The following is a 26,477-nucleotide window of genomic DNA, read 5'->3' as shown; positions in this document are numbered from 1 at the left end:
TTTTCGTCAGCTGTCATTCGTCGGGTATAGGTCGTTATCTGTCAACAGTTACGGATTATTCGTCATCCATCAGCTATCAGGGCATTAGTTGTTAGGTGTCAGCAGTTAAGATAGTATTCGTCAGCCTTCAGGTATGGGTCGTCAGCCGTCAACCATTGGGTATTATTTGTCAACAGATAGATTAACTTCATTGTTCATCACCTCCCTTAACCCCTTACCCTCACCTCTCCTACCATCACCACCTCTCGTCCCTCAACTCTTCCCCCTCACCTTTCCCTTCCCTTTATCCCCGTTCCCTTACCTCTCAAACCATCATCCTCCCATCCCCTCCCCATCAATTCTCCCTTCCCTCACCCCTTCCCGTCCCCTAACCATCTCCTCTCCCCTTCCTCCATTCCATCACTCACCCATCCTCCCCTCATTTCTATTCTGTGGTTACCTTATTGAAAGTCGAGCCAAAAGCAATGTGTGTGTGTGTGTGTGTGTGTGTGTGTGTGTGTGTGTGTGTGTGTGTGTGTGTGTGTGTGTGTGTGCTGAGGAATATTAGTTTGGTTACACTGAATCTTGACGAAACTTGGGCCATTATAATGTTTCTGTGCTTCTGAGAGAGAGAGAGAGAGAGAGAGAGAGAGAGAGAGAGAGAGAGAGAGAGAGAGAGAGAGAGAGAGAGAGAGAGAGAGAGAGAGAGCCTGTACGTACACACAATATCACCACCTGTTTGACTGTAAAGAGTAGACAGACTAAAGCAGACGCCACCACCACTACCGCCACACCACTACAAATACACAACCACTCCCACTACCACACAACCACCACCATAGCCACCACCATAACACCACAACTCCCCCAATCTAACACACTCTCCATTAACACCATCACCCTTACCACCACAACCACCACCCATCACAACCACCACCCAAACATCTCCTCTCCTCTGCCTCCTCCACCCTTTGTCCGACCTTTTCAATACGTCACAATGGCAGCCGCTACTCAGAACAGCAAAAACCATCGCGTTGTTTCCTATTTCACGTATGAGGAAACAAGTATAAGTGCCAACCATCTAATGACACTCTGACACACGGTGGTTGGGGGGAGGGAAGTGTTCTCTGGGGTGATGTTTCGGTGGGTGAAGGTAGACATGATGGAGGTGGGAATTAAAGTCGGGATTTTTCGTATAATTCCCGGCATTATCTCTGACACTGAGAATTAAAGCCGGGATTTTTCGTCTAATTCCCGGCATTATCTCTGGCACTGGGAATTAAAGTCGAGATTTTTTGTCTGATTCCCAACATTATTAAGTTAGGTTAGGTTAGGTTAGGCTAATTTTCCTTCATATATTACAATATTTTAGCATAAAGTTAAATGAAACATAATATAATTTACCTATAAAGGTGCACACAAGTCTAAATTAGTCTTCAGACCAACAGGTAAACGCTAATTAGTTGTCAAGACTTTAATATTTACTCTGTATTTTCTTCATTAAAGTTATGGGTGTTTATGATGTTACTTGAGTCGGTGTACCATAAGTAACCAGAAACTCGGGAAAATAATAATAAAGTAAGAATTATTATACAGGTAAGATACGTAATAATAATAATAATAATAATAATAATAATAATAATAATAATAATAATAATAACGAAACAAAACTAACAAAAACTACAAACGGTTTCGCTTTTACAGTAATATCACAAACAACATTTCAGTGAATATCGTTCAATTCCGTAACTTTAGTGTACCTGCACCTACAGGTTATTGCCTGTAATAAACGATGGCCACTGCAACTGAACGTAATAAACTGTCATGTGTCACTGAAATTGTATCATATTGTAGGCTATTATTTTAATGTCCTTTGGTTCTGTTCAGCTCTTTAGGCACTGATGGTAAATTGAAGTACAAGGGATGGTAATTTTGTGCTTAATTGTTAATGTTTATATTATTATTATTATTATTACTACTACTACTACTACTACTACTACTATTATTATTATTATTGTTAACGTCGCTCTCTCTTGGTTCCCCCCTCTCTCTCTCTCACACTCTCTCTCTCTCTCTGGGGACAAAAACACACAATAAAACTAATTAACGCGATAATGAAGAGGTAATTAAGGCTGATGACCCTGAGTATTAATTTGGCTTCTTGATTGAGTAATTAGAGTCTAGGCATATAGACAGACAGACAGACAAAGACGGAAAATTAGAGAGAGAGACAGATAAGAGACCAATAGATAAAAAGAGTGGGATTAGAGACAGATAGACCTTTAGACAGAAAGATAGATAAAGAGACAGACAGACAGACAGGCAGACAGAAAAAAGCCCTCACCACTCCAATTACATGATTAATAAAAAAATCTTCTCTAGTGACAACTAGCAACCCTTCCCTCTCCCTCTACCCTCCCCACTCCTTCTATCCACTCACTCATCCGTCCCCTCCCACCTCTCACGAGCTCCACTCTCACTTAAAACTCTCCATTACCTTCATCATCTCTCTTCCATTCTCCCTCCCCTCTCCCCCACTCTTCCTCCCCACTTCCCCCTTTCTCCCTCACCGCCTTCCCCTCTCCCTCACTCTCTCTCTCTCTCTCTCTCTCTCTCTCTCTATTCACACGTAAAAGAGAGAGAAACGAAGAAAAATAGATAATGAAAACAGAGAAAAATGAGAGAGAGAGAGAGAGAGAGAGAGAGAGAGAGAGAGAGAGAGAGAGAGAGAGAGAGAGAGAGAGAGAGAGAGAGAGAGAGAGAGAGAGAGATATAATACTCCCTACCATAGTAAACATAGTCGAAATTCTCTCTACGTATAACTTAGACAGACAGACAAAATAATTATATATACAGAACAGTCAATACGATACTTTACTACCAATAATATAGTCCCTGTCATAATAACAATAATAATAATAATAATATATTCGTAATGATTTTGGCTTGTACGGTCGAGATATTGAGGTCACAGCTATTAATATTGTATGAATGTATGTATGTATGTATGTATGTATGTATGTATGTATGTATGTATGTATGTATGTATGTATGTATGTATGTGTGTATGTGTGTATGTGTGTATGTATGTATGTATGTATGTATGGATGGATGTACAGTATGCTTGTATTTTTCACCTCAACTTATAGCTGTGTATCTCTCGTTTCGTGTACTCTCTCTCTCTCTCTCTCTCTCTCTCTCTCTCTCTCTCTCTCTCTCTCTCTCTCTCTCTCTCTCTCTCTCTCTCTCTCTCTCTCTCTCTCTCTCTCTCTCTATCTCTCTCTCTCTCTCTTTTCTTAATTATAATTCTCTTTATTTATCTATTCCTTTATTCTCTTCCCTTCTCAACTTCTCGCTAATGTTCTTTCCAATTTCGTCTCCCTAATCCACTTATCCTTTTCTTCCTCTTCCTGCCCTCTTCTTTATTATCCCTTACCTCTTCCCACCTCCAAATCTCTCTTCTTTTATCCTTTCTCACCCTACCTTTCTCTCTCTTTCTTCTCCCTCTGTCTACTCTCTCCATCCTATCCCACTCCCTTACACACACACACACACAAGCGACATGATAAGGTAATACGCAGGAACCTTTGAGAATTCCAAATGATTTCAACGGTGCTACCACTCCCAAAGGTGCTGGAATCTCTCTCTCTCTCTCTCTCTCTCTCTCTCTCTCTCTCTCTCTCTCTCTCTCTCTTTCTCTCTCTATCTCTCTCTCTCTCTCTGAATCAGTTCACCACTGGACAAAGCCTTACCAATACGAACGGACTGAAATAATCGCCAGCTATTTACAGGCCTCAGAGAGAGAGATACGTGTCATATTGGAGGAAAAAAATGCATTGAACAGCAAATAAAAAGAGAGAGAAAAAATAAAGACAGACAGAGAGACACACAGACATCACCTATCCAGTATTCGAACCATTTCTAATTAATATGTCATTCCAAAGATGTAGCAACTATCTACCAAGAACCAATTAAACTTCTACACAGTTTAATAGAGGCCATTATACTACAGGGTCTAATGGGGTGTAGCCAAGACCATTTAGATTTCGTAGAAGTCTTTCACTAACTGGAAATAACATTGAAGTTCTTATTGATGATAATTATATAAACATTGTCAGTAGTTTAATGTTAATCTCAATACCACTATAATACCACTATACCATCAGCCGTATCTACAGTACCAATGGTTAGTGTTAGCTTGGTGTAGTGGTGGTGTAGTGGTATCGGTATTAGATTGGTATTTCTCTGGTACAATGGTTCGAGTATTGGACGGAGTGACATCAATATAACTGGACAATATCTACCTTTTCCTCTTTCCTCTTCCTCCTCTTTCTCTTCTATCTTTCCTCTATATCATCAATTCCCTCCCCCCCCCCTCCCTTTCCTCCTCCCGCAATCTCTCCTCCTACTTCCTCCCTCACACTCCCTCCTTTTTCCCCACTCACTCTCTTTCCTTACTCCTCCCGCACTCTCTCTTCTTCCCCCTCTACCCTCTCCTTCTTCTCCTCTTTCCCCCCCTCACCCTCATTCTCCCTCCTCTCTCCTTCTCCTCCTTCCCTCCTGTATCTCCTCCCCCCACCTCCTCATTCCTCCCTTACTCTCTCCTTCGCTCTCCCCTCTCCTCTCCTCCCCTCCTCTCTATCATCACTCTCTCCCCTCCCCCACTCTCCATTTCCTCCCTGCTCTCTCCCCTCTCCTCCTCTCCCCCTCCCCCCACTCTCCATTCCTCCCTCCTCTCTCCCTTCCCTCTACCCCTCACTATCCCCCCCTCTGTCATCTTCTTGATCATAACTAATTACTAAAGACAGGTTGTATCCTCGAGCGATCTGATGCCTTTGACGCTATTTATAATTTCTCAAGGATCTTCCCTCCTCTTGGTCTCTCGCCGTCTGTACTTCCGTCTGTGTTGTTGTGGGGGAAAGACGTCAATTGCTGGAAGGTTTTGGGAGGTGGAAGAGGCAATATGGACACAGTGTAGGTAAAATATATCGTGTAAGTATAACAAAAACATTTATGTATACATGTTATGTTTATTTTCATACATGAGTACACACGTCTCACATGGGCGTAATAGCACACGTACTGTATATAGTTCCACATGAACGTAATGACACACGTACACAGTCTCATGTAAACCTAAAGACATACATACAGTCTCAGATGAGAGAGAGAGAGAGAGAGAGAGAGAGAGAGAGAGAGAGAGAGAGAGAGAGAGACCTCGCCGGCAAGAAAATGTTTCGATCAACATTTTCTCTTTCCCCTTCAGCGTCGCCTTCGTGGGAGCTAATGTACTGGCCCACCTGCCTGAGGGAGGGAGGGAGGGGTAGAGAAAGGAAAAAGAGGGAGGAAAAGAGAGTGCAGGATAGAGGAGGAAGGATAAAGGGAGTGATGGGGAAGGGAGGGAGAGAAAGAAGAAGGAGTGGAGCAAGAGAGAAAGAAAGTAGGAAAGAAGGAGAGTGAGAAGTGAGGGAGAAAATGGAGGGAGCAAAACAGTGGAGGGTTAAAGATGGCAGGACAGAGGAGGCAGGATGGACAAGAAGGAAGGAGGAATAAGTGGGGAGAAAGAGAATGGGAGAGATGAAAGAAAGAAAGAAAGAAGGAAGGGCTCATGACGGAGAGAGAGAAAGAGAGAGAGAGACCGAGGATGCAGTAAAAGCTAGGAGAGGGGAAGGAGGAGAGGGCAGGAGGAAGTTTATAAAGAAGGGAATAGAAGAGAGGCGGAGAAGGAATTGAAGGAAGTAAGGAAGAAGGGAAGAGGAGAGGGAGAGAGTGATAAGAATTAAAGAGAATAGGAGATAGGAATGTAAATATGAGGACTAAGAGGATTATAGAAGAGAAGGAGAGAAGTAAGGAACGAAAGCGAGAGAGAGAGAGAGCGAGAGAGAGAGAGAGAGAGAGAGAGAGAGAGAGAGAGAGAGAGAGAGAGAGAGAGAGAGAAATAAATAAAGAAGTAGGAAGGGAGATAAAGAGAAAGAGAATAATGACATAGAAGAAACAAGAGAAACATTAAGAGATCACAAGAGAAGGACAAGAGAACAGGAATTGACATAAGCGTTAAGAAGACTATAAAGAGAGAATAAGAGAAGAAAGGAGAAGAAAATGAGGAAAACAAAGGATAAAGGGGGAAAAGGAGACAGTACAAAAGAGGAAATAGTATAAAAAAGATAACAAGATAAGGAATTAACGTAAATATTGAGAGAAATTTGAGAGAAAAAGAGAAGAAATGCGAAGAAGGAGGGAAAGGAAATAGAGAAAGAGTGAAATACATGAGTGGAAACAGAAGAAAAAATAGCAGGCTATGTAATTCAAGAATAAATGTAAAATTGAAATAAATAAAAAGGAAATCATAAACAACAAACGATAGAAGATAGAAAAGAAAAAGAGAAGAGAAAGAAGGAGAAAAAGAAGAAAGAATTAAATACAAAAGAGAAAAAAAACAGGAATTAAAATAAATACTGAAACAAACTGAATCATAGACAAGAAAGAAGAAGAAGCAATAAATGACGGAAGAAGAGGGAAAGGAAAAACAGAATAAAGAAGAACACAAAGAGAAGGAAGAAGACCAACACAAAAGGGGTGGTAAGACTACATTATGTAAGTCGTAAGACCTGTGAGTCCGTCGTTATACCAAGACTTGGCCGGGTCGTAGCGGTGAGTGAATGTGCGTGTGTGTGTGTGTGTATGTGTGTGTGTGTGTGTGTGTGTGTATGTGTGTGCGTGTGTGCGTGTGTTAGTCCGGATCATGTAAGGTCACATGAGGGGTCAAGGCAAGGGGTGCTAAATGACGTTAGATTAGGTTAGGTTTAGTTTAGGTTAGATGAGGTTAGGTTAGGTTATTAGAAGCTACTAAGTATGAGGTCAAGACAAAGGTTATATGACATTAACCTAACTTAACCTAACAAAAGAGAGAGAGAGGGGGGGCTCTCTCTCTCTCTCTCTCTCTCTCTCTCTCTCTCTCTCTCTCTCTCTCTCTCTCTCTCTCTCTCTCTCTCTCTCTCTCTCTCTCTCTCTCTCTCTCTCTCTCTCTTTTAGCAAGGACCTCAGATGTGATTCTCTCATTACCATTCATAGTTCTATCAGAGACGCTTAAGTTTTTTTTTTATTAAAGTTTCTGAAATATTTTTTTTACACATGGTCACTTCTCTGTCTGTCTATCTTGTCTGTCTGTCTGTCTATCTTGTCTGTCTGTCTGTCTGTGGTTCTGTCTGTCTATCTGTCTGTGTCTATCGGTCTGTCTGTGGGTCTGCCTGTCTGTCTGTGGGTCTGTGTGTCTGTCTGTCTGTCTGTCTCTCAGTAATCCCACGACCACTTGCTTCTACGCGTCGAAATCATTATTACGACAGAGGAGAATTTTTATTATATTCTCAGCAAAATCCTTTACAGTACTGTGCCTCAAGCCTTCATATGAGGGATTTATTCACTCTACATTACCAAAATCCCACTATAAGAAGGATTACGTGAAAACCACCTAAAAATCCCACTCCAGAAGGGATTTATTTACGTCATCTTAAATATGCCCATCCCACAAAGGGTTCACTTATGCTCTCTCCAAAATGTGCAATTGAAGCCTCCCAAAACCTTGATTCCTAGAGGTCGAAATTTCACTCTTGTAAATCATCGTACTCAAGGGGGTTAAATCATTGTACTCAAGGGGGTTATATCATTGTACTCAAGGGGGTTAAATCATCGTACTCAAGGGGTTAAATCATCATACACAAGAGGCTAACTCATCATACTCAAGGGATTAAACATTCAATCGATAAACCAGATATTTCCTCCAGATACCAAGTTCATATTTTTTAATTCCAAAACCTCGAAATCTTAAGGCATGAATCTCTGTCTCCTTCATCAATAAACCGAAGCTCCAGACGTATCAATCTATCTATGAAATGATTTTTATATTTTTCCGAGACTTCGAACCCTGGAATTCGAATTGTCGATCTTCAGAAATGAACCTCAGGGGCCCAGATATTTTCTTAAGATTAAAGGATCGAATATTTTCCCAAACCTGGACCCTCGCTGAGTTACGAGAGAGAGAGAGAGAGAGAGAGAGAGAGAGAGAGAGAGAGAGAGAGAAATCAACCACAAATCCATTATGTTGATACTGAATACAAGATTTTCACCTCCAAGAGTATTGAGTTTCATGATTGTATTGTATTGACAAAATCGTGCAAGCTTGGCGTATTTGCAACTTGAAATTCACGGATGAGCAACACGATTTTTTACGATTTTGTTTTGTTTTGCTTCATTCTCCCTCTATCTCTCCCCTTCCCGTTTATCTTGTTTTTTTATTTAATTATTCCACACACTGTTTCTCTCCCATTTTCTCTCTCTTATTTTTTATCATTTATTATTAACTACATTTTGTTTTCACTCATTTTTTTGTCTGTCTGTCTGTCTGTCTGTCTCCTCCATCCTTGCTCCTCTTTCATCTCCTCCTCTTCTTCCTTCTCCATCTCTTTCTCATCTCCTCTCTTATTCCTCTTCCTCCTTCTCTGATTAAAAGATTGAAGACAGGCCACACCTTTGTACTGAGAGAAAGGGAGAAAAATAAAGAGAGAAAGAGAGAAAAAGAAAGATAGAAAGAGAAAGAAGGATAACTGGAAGAGAGAGAAAAAGAAACAGAGAGAAAGAGAAATCTTTTACACTTCAAAGGAAAGCTGAGAAAGAGAGACATAGAGAGAGAGAGAAAGAAAGAAAAAACAGAAAAAGAGAATAGGAGGAGAATAGGAGAAAGCAGTATTATAATAGAAAGGTTGATTATGTATGTGTGAGAGAGAGAGACAGAGAGACAAACAAACAGAGAAAGAGCGAAAAAAGGCGAGAGAGAGAGAAAAAGAGAAAGAGAGAAAATAGATAAGCAAAAAGACAGATAGAAAGATATAGATATATAAATAAAAAAACCAGACAGACAGACAGCGAGACAGACAGACAGGCAGACAGACAGGTATCCGGGTGAGGTGAACGCCACACCATTACTCAGTGGATGACTTCTCTCTGTAAGACACCATTATTTACCGCTCGAGATCACTACCCTTTTAGCCTGACCCAGAGAGAGAGTCTCCCTACCCCTCATATACCAATTGCCGGAGGTGCTATGAAAATCGCCTTTGTATAAGAGAGACTATCTCGAGGGGGAAAAAACTAATTTAAATGTTGAATGCGAGACAACACTGCCTAATGGAATGTTGTATATACTCATAAAAGATCTCTTTGTTGGGAGACTTCCTTTGTAGAGAGAGAGAGAGAGAGAGAGAGCGCGTGGTGATATGGCAATGGATGTGATTGTCCTCTCACTGTCTCTCTCTCTCTCTCTTTCATTCCTCTTTTTCTCTCTCATCAACTTCCTTGCCCTCTTCCTATCCTCTCATCTTCCTCCCTAATCTCTCTTCACACTTCCATCCCTCCCTACTTTCTCCCCACTTCTTCCCTCTCCCTTCCCCCCCTCTCTCTCTGTCTCTCTCTGTCTCTCTCTCTCTCTCCATCTCTCTCTCTCTCTCACACACACACCAAGAACCTAATTATCACCTGGAATTCTAATTTACCTCATCTCTATACCTTGTGACTCCTGCCTGGTCAATAACCAACCAAGTCTTACCAAGAAAGGAACTGATGCATAATGCTGTGTTTTAATGTTACCGGGAAGGTAGTGTGTTTATATCTCCTGTTGGGGTGAGTTTATGACACACTAAAACAATTATATCTTTCTGTAATGAGGGATAGACAGATATATGAATAGACAGAACAGACGGTAAACTAGACAGACAGACGGGATATATTTTAAAGTATAAAATCGTCTTTTTTTTTCTCCTGTTGGGGTGAGTTTACGCCACACTAAAATAATTATATCTTTCTATAATGAGGGATAGACAGGACTAACAGACAGTACATTATATAGACGGAACTCACAAACAGCAAACGAGACAGACAAGCAAGTATTTATAGGTGTGTAAGAGTGTCTGTCATTTTGTATGTTTTATCGGTATGAGTTGATGCCCTAACACATATCTGAACATACAGGAACAGACAGACACCTAGACAGATAGAGAGACAGGCACCTAGATAGACAGAGAGACAGACACCTAGACAGATAGAGAGACAGGCACCTAGATAGACAGAAAGACAGATACCTAGACAGACAGACAGACAGACAGATAGACAAAGGACCTTATTTCCGCTGAGGAATGTGAGTGTTTACATTGTCTGCTCTTTGAATTTATGGCAGATTAAACTATGATCTCGTTCTGGAGAGAGAGAGAGAGAGAGAGAGAGAGAGAGAGAGAGTACCTTGTAAATATTAACTCGTGTTTTTATTTTCCGACTATAATTCCGGGTCATAAAAGCAACTCCTTCCTGTTTCAGTTAGATTATGAGTCATAACACATCTGTCGCTTGGTGTTATGTCGTAAGCCCACAGCACGTGTAGTCTTGGTGTGTTGTGTCGTAAACTCACAGCACGTGTAGCCTTGGTGTGTTGTGTCGTAAACTCACAGCACGTGTAGCCTTGGTGTGTTGTGTCGTAAAACCACAGCACGTGTAGCCTTGGTGTGTTGTGTCGTAAAACCACAGCACGTGTAGTCTTGGTGTGTTATGTCGTAAGCCCACAGCACGTGTAGCCTTGGTGTGTTGTGTCGTAAAACCACAGCACGTGTAGCCTTGGTGTGTTACGAGTAAACGCTTCATTATAAACGTTTTTAACATAAATTCGACCGAAGAAACATTTCCTATAAGAGCATCACAAGAAACGTTTCCCATAAGAGCATCACCAGAAACGTTTCCTATAAGAGCATCACAAGAAACGTTTCCCATAAGAGCAACACAAGAAACGTCTCCAGTATATATGTCTAATGAGCACAGATCTCTCGTATCAGGTTTAATTCATTATTATTTACTCTCGTTATTCTTAATTGCAAATGATTTCTGTTCTCCTGTTGACTGGACGGTGGGTTACCAGTTCGACCTTTTTCTCATCATTTATCTCACTCGCCTTTTGGTGCCTCTGAAAGCCACTGGTGAAAGGCGTCTCCCTCTCTCTCTCTCTCTCTCTCTTTCTCTCTCTCTCTCTCTGTGTCTCGCTTAATGTAAGAGATCTTCGCACTGAGACTTCTTTCTCACTCGTGGTCTGAGTCTTAAAGAGAGGGGGGAGATTTGGAGGGGTGGAGGGGGTGAAGATTGGGGAGGTGAAAGGAGAGAGGGATAAGGAGATAGGAGGAAGGGTAGTAAGGAAAGACAATGGGGAGAAAGGAGAGAGAACTGGAAGAGGCGAGGAGGGAAGGAGGGGGAAGGTAATTGAGGAGAGAGGAAGAGGTATTGGGAAGGGAGGAGACTCGAGAAGAAAGAGAGAGAGAGGAGAGAGAGAGAGAGAGAGAGAGTCAAAAACACATAAGACAGGCTAAAATCTCTAAGAGGCAACACACACACACAAAATACTTCACCTATAACTAACGACTTCCCAGTCTCACGTCTTATGGGACAAACAACTCCATGATTTAATAAACTGCAAGAGTGGGTGTAGAGATGGGAATTAGGGGTGGGGTGGGGGTGGGAATTGGGTGGGGTAGGGTGAAGGGTGGGAGTAGGGTGGGGTGGGGTGGGGTGGGGTGGGGTGGGGTGGGGTGGGTTGGGTGAGGGGGACATTTCGCTAGTGGTCGTGTCCCGGGTTTAGTGGACTCGTGAAGTATTTCTGCCACTTTGGAATTGGGTCACCGTCCCCTGGGGGTAAAGAAGTCGACTAAGGAGAGGGAGAGTTCTGGACGATACTCTCACGTAATACCTAATACATACACGTAAACATACACAAGTAAACATACACATAAACATACACGTAAACATACACGAACCAGTCACATAATACATACTCGTAATACATACACAAAATCACACACACACACACACACACACACACACTCATAACGTGCATAACATAACATACACACGCATACACACACAAACACTCACACATACACGCAGCAAAAATAAAACCTCTCCCCCCTGTTTTCTCCTGTCGATAGTTATCAGCGCCTGTATGCAAATGAGGTATTCAACAGCGTGAATTGGAAAAAAAATGCATTAAGGATTTTGGCTTCCTTGAGAAATTATTGTATACAGGAGGATATAAATATAGATTATTTAAGGGGAGTTTTTTTCCAGTGTTTTTTCTGATTTTTATCTTTTCTGTTTAGGAGACGGTATGGATTTTGTTGTTGTCTGTCTGTCTGTCTGTCTGTAAGTCTGTCTATCTGTCTCTCCTCACTGGTGCAACATAACCGATTCTCACACACACACACACACACACACACACACACTCACACACACACACTAAAGGTCAAGACTAAGCCCCATCGAGGTCATGAAATTCTATAACATAATTGACGCACAAAAGAAAACAAAACACCCACAAAAAAAAAAAACACTACAAAATATTACCCAACAGTGAAAAACAAAAAAAATTACTCTTGACATGTGAGGAAATTGTCCCTTGATATAGTATGATATATGAATGAGATGTTGACATATATGATATAGGAAATGCCTCACCCTCCATCACCCCTGAGAGGAAACTGACCACAGACACATACCTGGTCTACACGATATGAGTAATTACCCCACAGGTGTTTTAGGTTACTACCATAATAAACTGCCACTATTGACGTATTTTAATGGTTAGGTTAGGTTAGGTTAGGTTAGGTTTCTCCCATAATACACTACAGCTATTGACTTATACCTGGTGTTTGGTTTCTATAAGCATTTTAATGGGTAGAAAGAGACCGCTAATGAATCATCCTAAACAAACAAACACACGTACAGTCTAATCACCTGGTGTAAAATGTTCCTTCAGTGAATAACGAATGTAGAACTTTTATGAATGAGACTATACATTACACAACTGAATCAAACACCAGAAAAACAAAACAAAACACAAATATTGCTTTACTAAAATACGTGAAACACAAAAATTTCTCAAGAAAGAATTCCCCTGCAAGCAAAAGGCAAGCAGACATTCGCCAGACGTAGCCTATCAAGTAAATGAAGAGAGGAACGACCATAGACACGGAAAAATACTCGTGTTGAAGTTGTTTTTTTGTTAATAAGGGAAAATATCTTTTTTTTATAATAAGTAATAAAACGTAAATAATTATGGTATACAGACTACACGAATGGCTTAAAAAGAAAGAAAGAAAGAGAGAAAGAAAGACAGAAAGAAAGAAAGAAAGAAAGAAAGAAAGAAAAATATTAGTAGAGAAATGAAGAAGAGAAATTGAGAGACAGAAAATAACCAAAATAGCGGAAATGAAAGAAAGAGAGAGAGAGAGAGAGAGAGAGAGAGAGAGAGAGAGAGAGAGAGAGAGAGAGAGAGAGAGAGAGAGAGAGATAGCATCATAGACATAGAAAGATAGGTAGAGAGACAGTGACATATAGAGAAGGAGACAGAGACTGATGACGAGAGATACAACGAAAGACAGAGACAGGAAGACAGATTGAGAGAGACAGGGAAAGGCAGACAGGGACAGAATGAGAAACAGACAGATGGGAAACTGGTGAAGATAGACAGAAAGACAGAACAAGACAGACTGAGACAGGAATACACACAGATAGACAGGCAGAGAGATAGACAAACAGAGACACATAAAGAGAAAGACACAGAGGTAACAGACAGACAGACATAGACAATCAGACAGACAGACAGTCATAGACAGACAGACATAGACAGACAAACAAACAGACAAACAGACAGACAAACAGACATACATAGACAGACAGAGAAACACAGACAGACAGAGACAGAGACAGAGACAGACAGAGAGATATAGACAAAAAGAAATAGACAGAGACGACAGACATAGACAGACAGACATAGACAGACAGAGAGACACAGACAGACAGACAGACAGACAGACAGACATAGACAGACAGACAGACAGACGGAATACTTTACTTACTTGGTAGAGGACAACATCGACATGGAGGAGAAGAAATATGGGTCAGAAAAATCGAGATGCCTTGCTCTCTGTGCTGTGACGGACAGAGGGGCGAAGGACAGATCCGCCGAGCCGTCTAGCAGATCTCCCACGATCCCTGTCCACCCAGTGCTACGAGGGGCGCCAAAGGTACCGTCCATCACCAAGTACACCTGTCAGGGTAGACGGAAAGGGGTGCACTCAGGTGAGACAGAGAGAGGAACTGGGGTGTGTGTGGGGGGTTGGGTTGGGTTGGGTTGGGTTAGGTTAGGTTGGGTTAGGTTAGGTTTGGAGACACTCAGTTAAATGAAGTTTAATGTTAATAGATTCAGTTTTCTTTCCTCTCTCTCTCTCTCTCTCTCTCTCTCTCTCTCTCTCTCTCTCTCTCTCTCTCTCTCTCTCTCTCTCTCTCTCTCTCTCTCTCTCTCTCTCTCTCTCTCTCTCTCTCTCTCTCTCTCTCTCTCTCTCTCCAGTAGTCTCTATATATTTCGCCCAACTGTCTCCCTCTCTCTCCCCTTGTCTCTCTCCATTCTTTCCTCCAACTCTTTTTCTCTCCCCCAAAAACTCGTGTACCACCATTCCTCTACCTTTCTCTCTCTCTCTCCCCCATTTACCCTCTCCCTCAATTACTCTCACCCCCAGTCTCCCTCACCTAGTAGCTCCTCCCTGGAGTCATTCTTTTTCCTCTCCCTTACTTACAATCTCCTTTATTCACGCGCCTCTTCCACCTACTCTCTTCCTTAATGTCTCTCACTTACTCGTTCTTTCATTCTTCCTCACTCCTCCTTCCTCACCTCCACCTCAACCCCCCTCCCCAATCCTCATTTTCCCTCACACCTCCTCCTTCCTTCTTCCTCCCGTGTTTACCTCACTCACCTGCCCTCATAGCAAGGTAAACAAAGGCTCATGTAGGTGTTCAGCGTTTATTGTTATGGTACAGTTTATCTCGTGGTTTATCTGCCGTGGTTTAAAGCCTCTGGTGTACCTACTTTACCTCACGATACAAGACAATATAAGAGCTTACCATAAAGCTAATTGGATATGACTTTATGGTGAGTTGTAATCATTTTGGGGGAAACTTTAAGCCATTTTGGGATATTTTGTCGACTTTATGGTGAGTTGTAAGCCTTTTGGGACAACTTTAAGCCATTTTGGTATATCTTGTCGTCTTTATGGTGAGTTGTAAATATTTTGGGACAACTTAAAGCCATTTTGGTATATTTTGTCGACTTTATGAGATAATTCAATAGTTTTGAAGCACTATAAAGCCCCCCCTGGGAATATATTATCTACAATTTAATACAATATAATATAGACGGAAAAATTACCATTAAGTCTATCTTGGTGCTCTGACTCACGGTGTTACTATATAATTTACAATGAGATAAGCCAGAGGTGTTGAGAGGACCACTCATAACCCAGACACTACTATGTTTTGGGGTGACATTGATGAGGTGGAATACTAATGTCAGGGTGAGGCCATAATACAGCTCTCACATTAACAAGTTTTCCTCATGTCTAGTGTATGTATGACCTTTAGCTGTGGGTCTACATGGTGCTGTTGGGGAACTTCAATGATGCCGTGGTTATCAGTGTGACAGTTGGATGAATATATGGACAGATAGACAGTCAAGAAAGGTGTTGCCATGTAATAAATCAAAGAATCATTCATTCTCGCTGTATAATTCATTCATATTTTCTGTTTGTTTTAGATAATCTTGATGTTTTTAATGTTTGTTATACATGATTCTCTAAAAAATATAAACTGCTTCACTCAGTATTAACCCCCCCCTGACCTCATATGACCTTACCTGTAGCTCGATCTCAAGGTCAGTAGCGACGTTGATCATAAGGTCAACAGCCAGGCCACTGCAGCAGACGACCTCGTAGCCCCTGGAGGCGTTCACGACTTCCCTCTCCATGTCAGCGAAGGTTGCGGCCACCTCCTCTGAGAACACCTGAAAGTGGTACAGGTGATGTGCTTAATTGGCTGAATGAGTCTAGGGAGTAGGAGGAATGAATAAACAAAGATAAGAATAACGATAATAATGATAATAACGATAAAAAAATAATAATGATAATAATGATAATAATGATAATAATGATAATAATGATAATAATGATAATAATGATAAATAATAATCCCATTTATTTACTCCCACAAGAATCATTTATTACTAATACTACCACACAGACACAGACTTAGGTTAAGGTTACCTTCCCCCTACACTTTAAGCTTGAGGCGAGGTATAAAAAAAAAAACATGAATGAATGAATCTACAGAGAGAGACAGAGAGAGAAAGAGAGAGAGAGCGCTAGGGGTGGTAGTGGTGGTATTGGACTCTGCAACGTTGAGGGTGTGGCGGTGAATAGTGAGGCAGGTAGTGGTGGTAGTGGTGCCAGGAATGGTAGAAGGACACATACACACACACACACACACACACACACACACACACACACACACACACACACACACACACCCAAGACGCTCGGGAATGGGGCCGGGTGCATACCTGCTGGTCGAATTCCAAGGGAGGAGAAATTCCATCTGTCTCCCTGCTCTCTCCATGGAAGGAATGAGGCTGTGAAAGGAAGAGGAGGAAGAGGAAGAAGAGGAGGAGGAGGGAGAGAAGAGGAGGAGGAGGGAGAGAGGAGGATGATGTACGAGGAGAGAGGACAAAGGTGTGTAAATAAGAGGACCACACCCCACCCCACCCCACCCCACCCCACCCCACCCCACCCCACCCCACCCCACCCCCACCCCACCCAACCCCACCCAACCCAACCCCACCCCACCCCACCCGCACCCCACCCCACCCCACCCCACCCCACCCCACCCCACACCCCCACCATCCCAAAATAGTGAAGGAGGGATTCACCAGGGCGATAATCCCTCCAAACACAACTGCGTGCCTCCCTCTCATCCTCGCTGATTATGTGGACAATCCCGGCCTAATGCACACCCTCACACGCCATACTCGGCTCCACAGAACACCTTCTATAATCTGGTAACGATATATAAAGGAGATGCTATAATATGACAGAACATAGTTAGATATTCTGCCAAGGGGAGGTTCTATAATCTGTTAGTAAAAGTGGCATAATCTTGTGAAAGTTGTATAATCCGGTAGTGAAAGTGATATAATTTTGTAGTTCAATAAGCCTGCAACTCCCTCCCCCCAGCCTGAACCCTCCCCCAGCCTGAACCACCCCCCATCCTGGACCACCCTCTTCCCCCAGCTTGAACACCACCTCCTCTAACCGGAACCACACCCCCCCTCTAGCCTGAATCTCACTCTCCTTCTAGCCTGAACACCCCCTTAACCTGAACCACCCCTAGCCTGAACCACCCTAAGCCTGAACCACCCCTAGCCTGACCCCCCTCCCCCAGTATGAACCAGTCCACCACGCCTCTCACTAACTAGATTAACATATTGAATGACCTGGAGTGAGTAAGTCTCTCTTGTGTCGTGATAGTGTGACTTTAACGTTGTTTCTCTTATTAATTTTGTGTCTCTTTGTCCTTGGTGTTATCTCTCAGTTTCTAGGTGTTTGTCTCTCTTTCTCTCTGTCTCTCTCTGTCTCTCTCTCTCTCTCACTTTCTCTCTCTCTCACTTTACCCTACCCTACCCTACCTTTACTTCATCCACTCATAATTTAATCTTCACTAACACACAAAAAATAAATAAATAAAAATAAATAAAAAATCCATGGAACAAAAATATACACAAAATATACACACCTTAATCATCCTTTTCATACAGCTATATACTAACATACTCTGAAGGTCTAAATACTGTCACGATATTCCTCGACTCCTATTTCAGCCGTTGATTGGGATTCGAACTCTCTCTCTCTCTCTCTCTCTCTCTCTCTCTCTCTCTCTCTCTCTCTCCTCTCTCTCTCTCTCCTCTCTCTCTTGGTTAAGCATGTCTTGGTTAAGGTGGGAGTAGGATATGTAGGTAGTGGGGGGGTATGTGGGGTAAAGGAGGATAAGTGGATAAAGGAGACAGGATGACTAGAAGACAGACTTGAAACAGACAGATAGACAAGACATACAATCAGGAAAGACAGACAGACAGACAGACAGACAGACAAACAGACATACAATCCAATCCATAACACAGCTATCACTCAGGTATCATCCCGGTTCCAACATTCACTCCAATACTCGTGTTAATTTTACATGTTCAACCTTGACCAGGGAAGCACTGGACTCCACCACAACCACCTCGATCTCCCTGCCTCACCTTTAATCGATATTTAGTTAAGGTAAAAGTGTGTCCAGGTGTTTTCTATATCAAGGTGTGGATTTTTTTTCTTCTTTTCTTGGATCCGGGAGATAAATTATTGGCATGTTTGTTGGTGTTTTGATTTGGTCGATGCAGAGGAGCTTGTACACCTAGCAGTTAAAGTGAGAGAGAGGCAGAGACGTACACACACACACACACACACATATATATACTTTAAATTCCCATTACGCTTCTGTTTTTCATTAATATAACAGGGGTCTCTATATCTCTCTCTCTCTCTCTCTCTCTCTCTCTCTCTCTCTCTCTCTCTCTCTCTCTCTCCCTGCTCCCTCCCTCCCTCCCTCCCTCCCTCCTTGAATCAAACCCTTTTAGGGAAAACACCTTCTCTTTATCATATATTTTCCCTAATGAAAGTAATGGAGGTAATGAGTATATATGTACAGTTCTGTCACTAAGAAAACAAAAAAAAACTGTCTATACAGAATTGTGTTGAAAAAATATGACACAATGGATGAAGGATTTTGACAACCCTACCGAGACAACAGGAGTCACAATGTTCATTCTGAAATTCATCGACCACCCCAAATAGAGATATTTTTCTTCTGAGTGACTGTATTTATTGAAGGACAAAAAGAGAGAAGGTCCCAAGCACTTACCCTGAGGCATATCACCCCCGTCAGACAGGTGGCATTCTCGATGAGATGCGACGTCATTACGAAGGGAGGAGCCTCAGCCAAAGCCACCCTCATTCTCTTGTTCTGCTCTGACACACCCTTGTACCCTCTCCCAGGCCAGAAGATAGCGTTGATCTGTACCTGAGACCCATTGACGTAGCCCACCCTCGTCCACTGGGCACCCACACCTATTTTCTTGGGTACGAGATTCTCCACGTAGAAAAAAGGAGTCAGACCCGGTAAGGATCTCTGAGATAATCTGCTTGATGCGAGTTTCTCTTTAAGTTGTCTGTGGGAGAGAGAGAGATAGAGAGAGAGAGCGAGAGAGAGAGAGAGAGAGAGAGAGAGAGAGAGAGAGAGAGAGAGAGAGAGAGAGAGAGAGAAAGGAGAGAGTATATTATTAGGATATATTCTCATGATTATATTACATCATCTGTCATATTTTTTCCCTCTAAGCTAGCTGGGGAAAGGAGGAGAAAGGAAAACAAATAATATAATGTATTTTTATGATTATATATTCATCATCTTACATATATATTTTTTTCTAGGTTTATCAATTATGTTGACTTTTTAATTTGTATTCTATTTGATGTTTTCATTTAATATTCCCCCAAAACACAATAATTTCTTTTACATTCTTTTATAGTGACAGACTATGGAAGATCAATTCAATAATCTTCCCTGTAAATAATAAAAAAAACTGACCTTTGACCTAGCATCATATAAGGCTGACCTAATACCACTGAGGTTAACCAAAAGCGAAGTTGCAATACTGTGCAATAGGAGGCGAGATTATATACCCTATACTTGAATAATTATTGCAAGTTGCATGTGGTTTGGAGTGTTGCAAGAGGGGAGGGAGTTGGATAGACGAGAAACGTGAGGAATAATGGTGAATGGTGATGATGATGATGATGATGATGATACGGTTTGACTACATGAAATTTGTACAGTGTAAGGGGTGACGTGAAAAAGATTGAAGTGTATTGCAACTGGGGTTAAAAGGGAAGGGAAGGGTTATGTAATAGATTTCAATGACGGATTAAACATAGACATAACAGACAGTGTGTGTGTGTGTGTGTGTGTGTGTGTGTGTGTGTGTGTGTGTGTGTGTGTGTGTATCCTGCCGCCCAAATAAATAGTCTATGAGATGTTAGTAGCAGAAGTGGACTAATCCTCGTTGTAGTTAGAGGTGAAGTGGGATTAATGTGTCCTCAAATCATTGCAGTCAGGTTCTATCATAATACAACAATACCAGTTAATGTATATCTGGAGAAAAGGGTGTTTGGTCTGTCAACAAGGCCAGCAGGGATTATTAGGGTGCATGGGGGTCAACGACTAATTACTATACTCTACGTTCATTGGCTAGATGGATGAGTGAACTACCGTGTTGAATATGGCAGTGGCTTTAGGGAACCCCGACTCCACAGATGTCAATATTGAATCGAACCTATCACAAGCAAGTATTACTAGTGTCCTAAGATTATTCGCCCGGTGATTGGATAGTGTCAAGTAAGTGTTTCTATAAGATGTGGGTATATGCCCTATCAGGTGAGCGCTCTGCTGAATCACCTTTAGCATTACTATCACCACTACCAGTATCACCACTACCACCACCACTACTATCACCACTACCATCACCACTACCACCACTACCACGACTACCATCACTACTACCATCACCACTACCAGTATCACCACTACCACCACTACCATCACCACCACCATCACCACTACCATCACCACTACCACCACTACCATCACCACTACCACCACCACCACCAATATCACCATCACCACCAACAACAACATCCCCACCACCACCACTATCACCACCACTATCACCATTACCAATATCACCTCCACATCAAGCGTAATCGAACACTACTTATGTTTACAGAGACCAACGCGGAGCACTCTCTCTCCCACATTAGTTTTGGCTGTGCAGTACCTGGGCAGCGAAGGACTTGGTGCACAGTACAAAATATCACAGCACATCTCTTTACCTTTTAACCTACCCCAGCACATCTCCTCACCTCCTAGCCTACCCCAGCACATCACTTTACCTCCCAGCCTTACCCAGCATATCTCTTCACCTCCCAGCATACCCCAGCATATTTCCTCACCTCCTAGCATACCCAAGCACATCCCTACACCTTCCAACTTACCCCAGTACATATCTTCACATTCCAGCCTATTCCAACACATCCTAATATATATTCTAACGTATTATTGAGCAGTCGAGCACATCCCTGATAATAATAACAACAATAACAACATAATCAATAATAATAATAATAATAATAATAATAATAATAATAATAATAATAATAATAATAATAATAATAATAATAATAATAATAATAATAATAATAATAATAATAATAATAATAATAATAATAACAAAACTAATAATAAAAACTAATGATAATACATACAATCATAACACCATAATACAATAATTTAAAATACATATTATTACATACACCAAAAAAAAAATTAAGTAAAAAAAATCTTAATGAACCAAGACGTAAATTTCAATCTTTCATTTTCCTCAGAACTAAAAAAAAAAATCCCACAAGTGAATGATTACTTCCCCTCAAACGATCATCAACATAGCCCAAGTTAAGGCCTCACGGTGTATATATTTAAAGTCAGAGTTCCACTACACTGCTCCTTCGCTCCACCAAAAAACCCCGAAAGTCGTATTTAAAACGTCATTTGGGATTCAGACGACTTTACCTTCCCTCGCTCCTCCATTTAAGAGAGAGAGAGAGAGAGAGAGAGAGAGAACTTGGTGCTGGAAGACTCTCTGATGCTTCTTGTCCTCTGGGTAGTGAATCTTTTAACTTTGTTTTTTTATTTATTTTTATTAATTCTTATTTCATTTATTTATATGTATCGTATAATGACTTTGTGGTTTGGTGAATGGAGAGGGAGAGAGGAAGGGAGGGAGGGAGGGAGGGAAGGAAGGGGTAGATTTGTCCCCCTCCAAGTGAATAATTACCCTTCCACATCCCAACACCACCCACCCCCATAACCCACACCTCCCACCCCCACGCCCCCACCTTCAAATTCAGGTTTCTAAACACATGTCCCCCCTTTACTGTATACACCTAACCTAACCTAACCTAACCTTAACCTAACCTTAACCTAACCTTAACCTTAACCTAACCAACCTTAACCTAACCTTAACCTAACCTTACCAACCTTAACTTAACCTAACCTTATCCTAACCTAACCTAACTTAACTTAACCTCGTGATACTGAAGTCAAGAGTATGGAGTGCTTCAGGGTGGACTTACGAGGTAATAAAGACATTCTTATGAACGTCTCTTGTTATAAGTATGCAGATCAAGTATTCTTAAGTATTCTCTACCTACATACAGGTTCTTAAGTAGCCAATTTGTATGACTGACGGTGTGTTTAGACTTTTACTTTACACTTTATATTTTCTAGGAAGTGAAAAGGTTTTATATAGTGATGGTAGATGTGTGTGAGTGTGTGTGTGTGTATGTGTATGTGTGTGTGTGTGTGTGTGTGTGTGTGTGTGTGTTTGTATGTGCGTACCTGTATGTGTATTTCGACGTAACCTGTATGTATGTGTTCGTACGTGTGTCTGTATACCAAAATCTCAAACCCCCCCCCAACAAAATACCTTTAAAAAACAAACACACAAAAAAACAATATCACTAAAAAATGCTAAAACAAACACAGTTACTTGATAGAAAGTAAACAGAGTGCGTCAACAACACCAACTAAAAATAACCCGACAGGACGAACATTAACACAGAGACGCCACACCACTTTTAACAACACAGGTGAATGGAGTGAGAGTTACCTGTAATTACTGAGAGTCTACAGGTGTTGTACAGGTTAATTATGCATTGAGTATTGTCTAGAGTGTGTGTGGGTGTGTATGTGTGTATGTGTAAGTTAAGATTATATAAGTATAGATTAGGAATTACGATATATAATAATCATGATGATAATAATAATAATAATAATAATAATAATAATAATAATAATAATGATGATGATAATAAACCTACACGCACATACATACATCCATGCATACATACATACATACATACATACATAACTCTAGATTGGAAAGTCATAATAGACATAATACTTTATACACATTAACATTTATAACGTTACATTGGATATTCACTTAAATAATTCATGAACATACATTCAACTAAACCAGAACGAGGTGAGGGGGAGGGGGAGGACGAGGAGGTTAGGGGGAGGAGGAGGACAGGGTGGGGGAAGGAGGGAGAATGTCTCCTCGCCTCCTGAGTTCTAGAGTTGGGGTTTATTATGCTGGGTTATATAAAAGCTTTTGGTTTCAGGTTTGGATTTTGTTTATACATTAATGTGTGTGTGTGTGTGTGTGTGTGTGTGTGTGTGTGTGTATGTGTGTGTGTGTGTGTGTGTGTGTGTGTGTGTGTGTGTGTGTGTGTGTGTGTGTGTGTGTGTGTGTGTGTGTGTGTGTGTGTGTGTGTGTGTGTGTGTGTGTGCATGTGTGTGTTTTGCTTATATTTATTTTAACAGTATTGATGTGCTGGTATTTATCAAAATTAACCTAACCTAACCTCGTCTGTCACCAAGAATTCTTACCATTTTCACATCTTCTAGGACCCCTGCCTACCTACACACATCCTATTTTTACACAAAAAAATAATAAAACCAACTCAAAATATACAACAGTCCTATATATCAACTTCCCTTATGTCATGAATCACGTACGACCTTAATTCCAGATACAACACACAAGCAGTTACGAGAGAAAAGTTACGATTCTGATCTTATCTTAAAGTGGGAGGATGTAAATCAACCCAACATGAAGGGTTATCTTATCTCCTCCCTCCCCATCCACTCCACCCCTCCACACCCCCACCCTCCACTCTCCACCCAACCTCTCCACCCCCTCAATCCTCACCCCTCCACCCATCCTCCCCCATCCCAGTATTTTGTCTAGTATGGTTGAAGAGGTACAAAGGGGGTAGTGCCCTATGGGAAAGTACTGCAAGGAAAGTATTTACAGAAAGTGACATGATAAACGTGTATTCGTCTCCCAGTTTCGTTTATGTATGGACGAAAGAACAGAAAAAAAGCCAATAAACAGAAGGAAAAGAATCGAGAAAAAAGAAAAAAAGTTCAATACAAGTTTAAAAAGTAATCAAGGAAGAGTTCTCATCCTAAATATCTTGGGGGACATTAATACCTACCTTTAATAATTATCACGAGAGAGAGAGAGAGAGAGAGAGAGAGAGAGAGAGAGAGAGTGACAAGGTAGTGGTTATATCCTGAACTCGAGGAACGTAAATCTCGCCAGCCTAAATAAAATTGCTCTTTTATGTCTCTAAGGTTCTTCGTAGCTCCAATAAAAATGATGTTGAGTTTCAGGCCAACGATCGCTATAAAAATTCCATCATAAAGTGAGAGTATCTAGAAGGCACTAAAGGAAGGGAGTGTAAATATGAGGGCTTCTGTCTGGGGAGTTGTCTGGAGGTTCACACTATGACTACTCAAGCTAACATCATTATCAATTAATTAATATAAAAAATAACTCTTGTTTTCGTTCAAATATTTATAGAAAATAATTATCTTTGTAGGAGATCGACAGCGAGGGGGAATTTTTCTAAAGTCTACGGTCCCGCCTACCCATGTTTCACTACCTCGCGGCGTATTGGACCTCAGCGGTAGACATGAGTTACTACTACTACTACTACTCCTACTACCACTACTACTACTACTACTAATACTACTAATACTACTACTACTACTACTAATAATAATAACGGCAATAAACTTCCCAGTAAGATAAAAAAAAACTTATTTCCTCAACAAAATCCTAAATGCAGGAATGAGTCAAAACACACATTACACATTATAATCCACCTCAGCCTACAGCATCCTGATGAACTCTTGTTTGATGCCGCTTACAACTGTTGTATAATTGACTGTGTTGTTCAGAGCTAGTCCCCCTTTCTCACGTGTGTGTGTGTGTGTGTGCGTGAGAGAGAAAGAGAGAGAGAGAGAGAGTGTGTGTGTGTGTGTGTGTGCAACTAGAGTCTTTTCCAATCTAGCAAGGTGAGGGGAGGGACACGAGGAGTAGAAGGGAGGGGGAAAAAAGTGAGGGGAAGGGGAAGTTGAAGTGTGGTAAGAGGACATGGAGGGGAGGGAGGGAGAGAGTGAAGGAGAGAGTAATCCAATCCCTAGTGAGTGGATGCGAAACAAAATGGAATGGGAGATTAATTTCTCTCTCTCTCTCGTGTGTGTGTGTGTGTGTGTGTGTGTGTGTATGTGTGTGTGTGTGTGTGTGTGTGTGTGTGTCTGTCTTCTGTATACCTCTGTCTGTGAGTGTAGGTTGGATGTCTGTATTATTCTCTCTGTGAGTATCGCGTTTTTTGTTTCTCCGTCTCGGTGACTGTTTATTTATCTCTTTATCCCTCTGTTCACTTTATAGTTTGCACCCAGCCTCTTCTTTTACTGCCTTATAACGCGTGGTATTTACACTTGTTTATGACGATGTGAGCGAGGTGACATAACTAGAAGAAAGGGAGAGAGTATAGCTTACAAGATCCCATGAGAGAGAGAGAGAGAGAGAGAGAGAGAGAGAGAGAGAGAGAGAATAATACAAATAGAAAAATGGACATACTGTATACATAGACAATGAATGATAAAGAAAAAAGGTTGAAGACACTTACCTGTGTAATTCAAACTGACTGGTGGACAGATTTCTGTAAGGCACTTGACACAGTACAGGCGCTGACGTCGCCAGCAACGCTGACGAGGCCACGGTGGTTTCTTTGAAAAACTCCGATATCACAGATACTGACGATTTAACAAAGTTTATAAGCAACTGTTTCTTGGGGGTTCTCAGGAAGTCCGGCCGAAGACTGAGGAGGCCGGGCCGTAGGGACTCAGACAAGTTTCCTGGCAGAGGGACGTCGAGGAGGATCCAGATGTACTCCCCGTTGAACATGTCAAGGTCCTCGCCGTGGCTGAACACCACCTTGACGAAGTTCACAGTCCCGGAGACGAAGATCAGCCGCCGGACTGTGTGTAGGATGCCGCTCAGACGATTTTGGAAGTGGTGTCTGGGGAGGCTGGCGGAGAGGGACAATCCCACGGGCTCGTAGGTGTCATCCCGGGAGGCGATGTGGGCCAATTGCAGAGCTTGAGGTGAGTCGTCGTGGATGAGGATTGGCTGGCACCATTCGAGGGCGGAAATAAATGACGTGGCGGCTTCCCATAGGTCTGACAGTCGTGGGTTGGCAACTACCAGGTCAGGCAGCAGATTCTGTGGGAGAGAAAGATATCACACGTGAGACAGATGCTTCATGATTCCTATGATAATTTTGACCTATGAGCTTTCTCAGTTATTACCATAGTTTAAACACACATAGACAAATAACAGCACAAGAAAACGATGAAAAAACCCACATTTAGATTAGTTTAGGTTCAATTAGGTTAAATTATATTAGGTTAGGTTAATTAAGGTTAGATTAGATTGGAGTTAGTAACTTTAATCAACAAATTAAATAAACAATGATGTCTAATCTTCACGTAACCAGAATACAGTAATATCATCATCTGTC

At 41.6% G+C, this 26,477-nt stretch overlaps 1 protein-coding gene across 1 annotated transcript in view; it reads right to left on the bottom strand.

The window, feature by feature from the left end:
- The window catches only part of LOC121876048, a 114,814-nt gene extending 88,632 nt beyond the window's left edge, over positions 1-26,182 (bottom strand). Inside the window, exons 1-4 of the mRNA XM_042380930.1 lie at positions 25,584-26,182; positions 18,847-19,153; positions 15,749-15,895; positions 13,920-14,110 (exon numbers count right to left, since the gene is read on the bottom strand). Of these exons, the coding sequence (XP_042236864.1) occupies positions 13,920-14,110; positions 15,749-15,895; positions 18,847-19,153; positions 25,584-25,861 (923 nt within the window). The 5' untranslated portion in view covers positions 25,862-26,182. The remainder of the gene's footprint in view (positions 1-13,919; positions 14,111-15,748; positions 15,896-18,846; positions 19,154-25,583) is intronic.
- Positions 26,183-26,477: the final 295 nt, after the last annotated feature.

The sequence above is a fragment of the Homarus americanus genome, unplaced genomic scaffold (genome assembly GCF_018991925.1).
Source record: "Homarus americanus isolate GMGI-L3 unplaced genomic scaffold, GMGI_Hamer_2.0 scaffold10152, whole genome shotgun sequence".
Classification (NCBI taxonomy): domain Eukaryota; kingdom Metazoa; phylum Arthropoda; class Malacostraca; order Decapoda; family Nephropidae; genus Homarus; species Homarus americanus.
The sequence above is the reverse complement of the archived record's forward strand: the minus strand, read 5'-3'. Positions and strand labels throughout refer to the sequence as shown.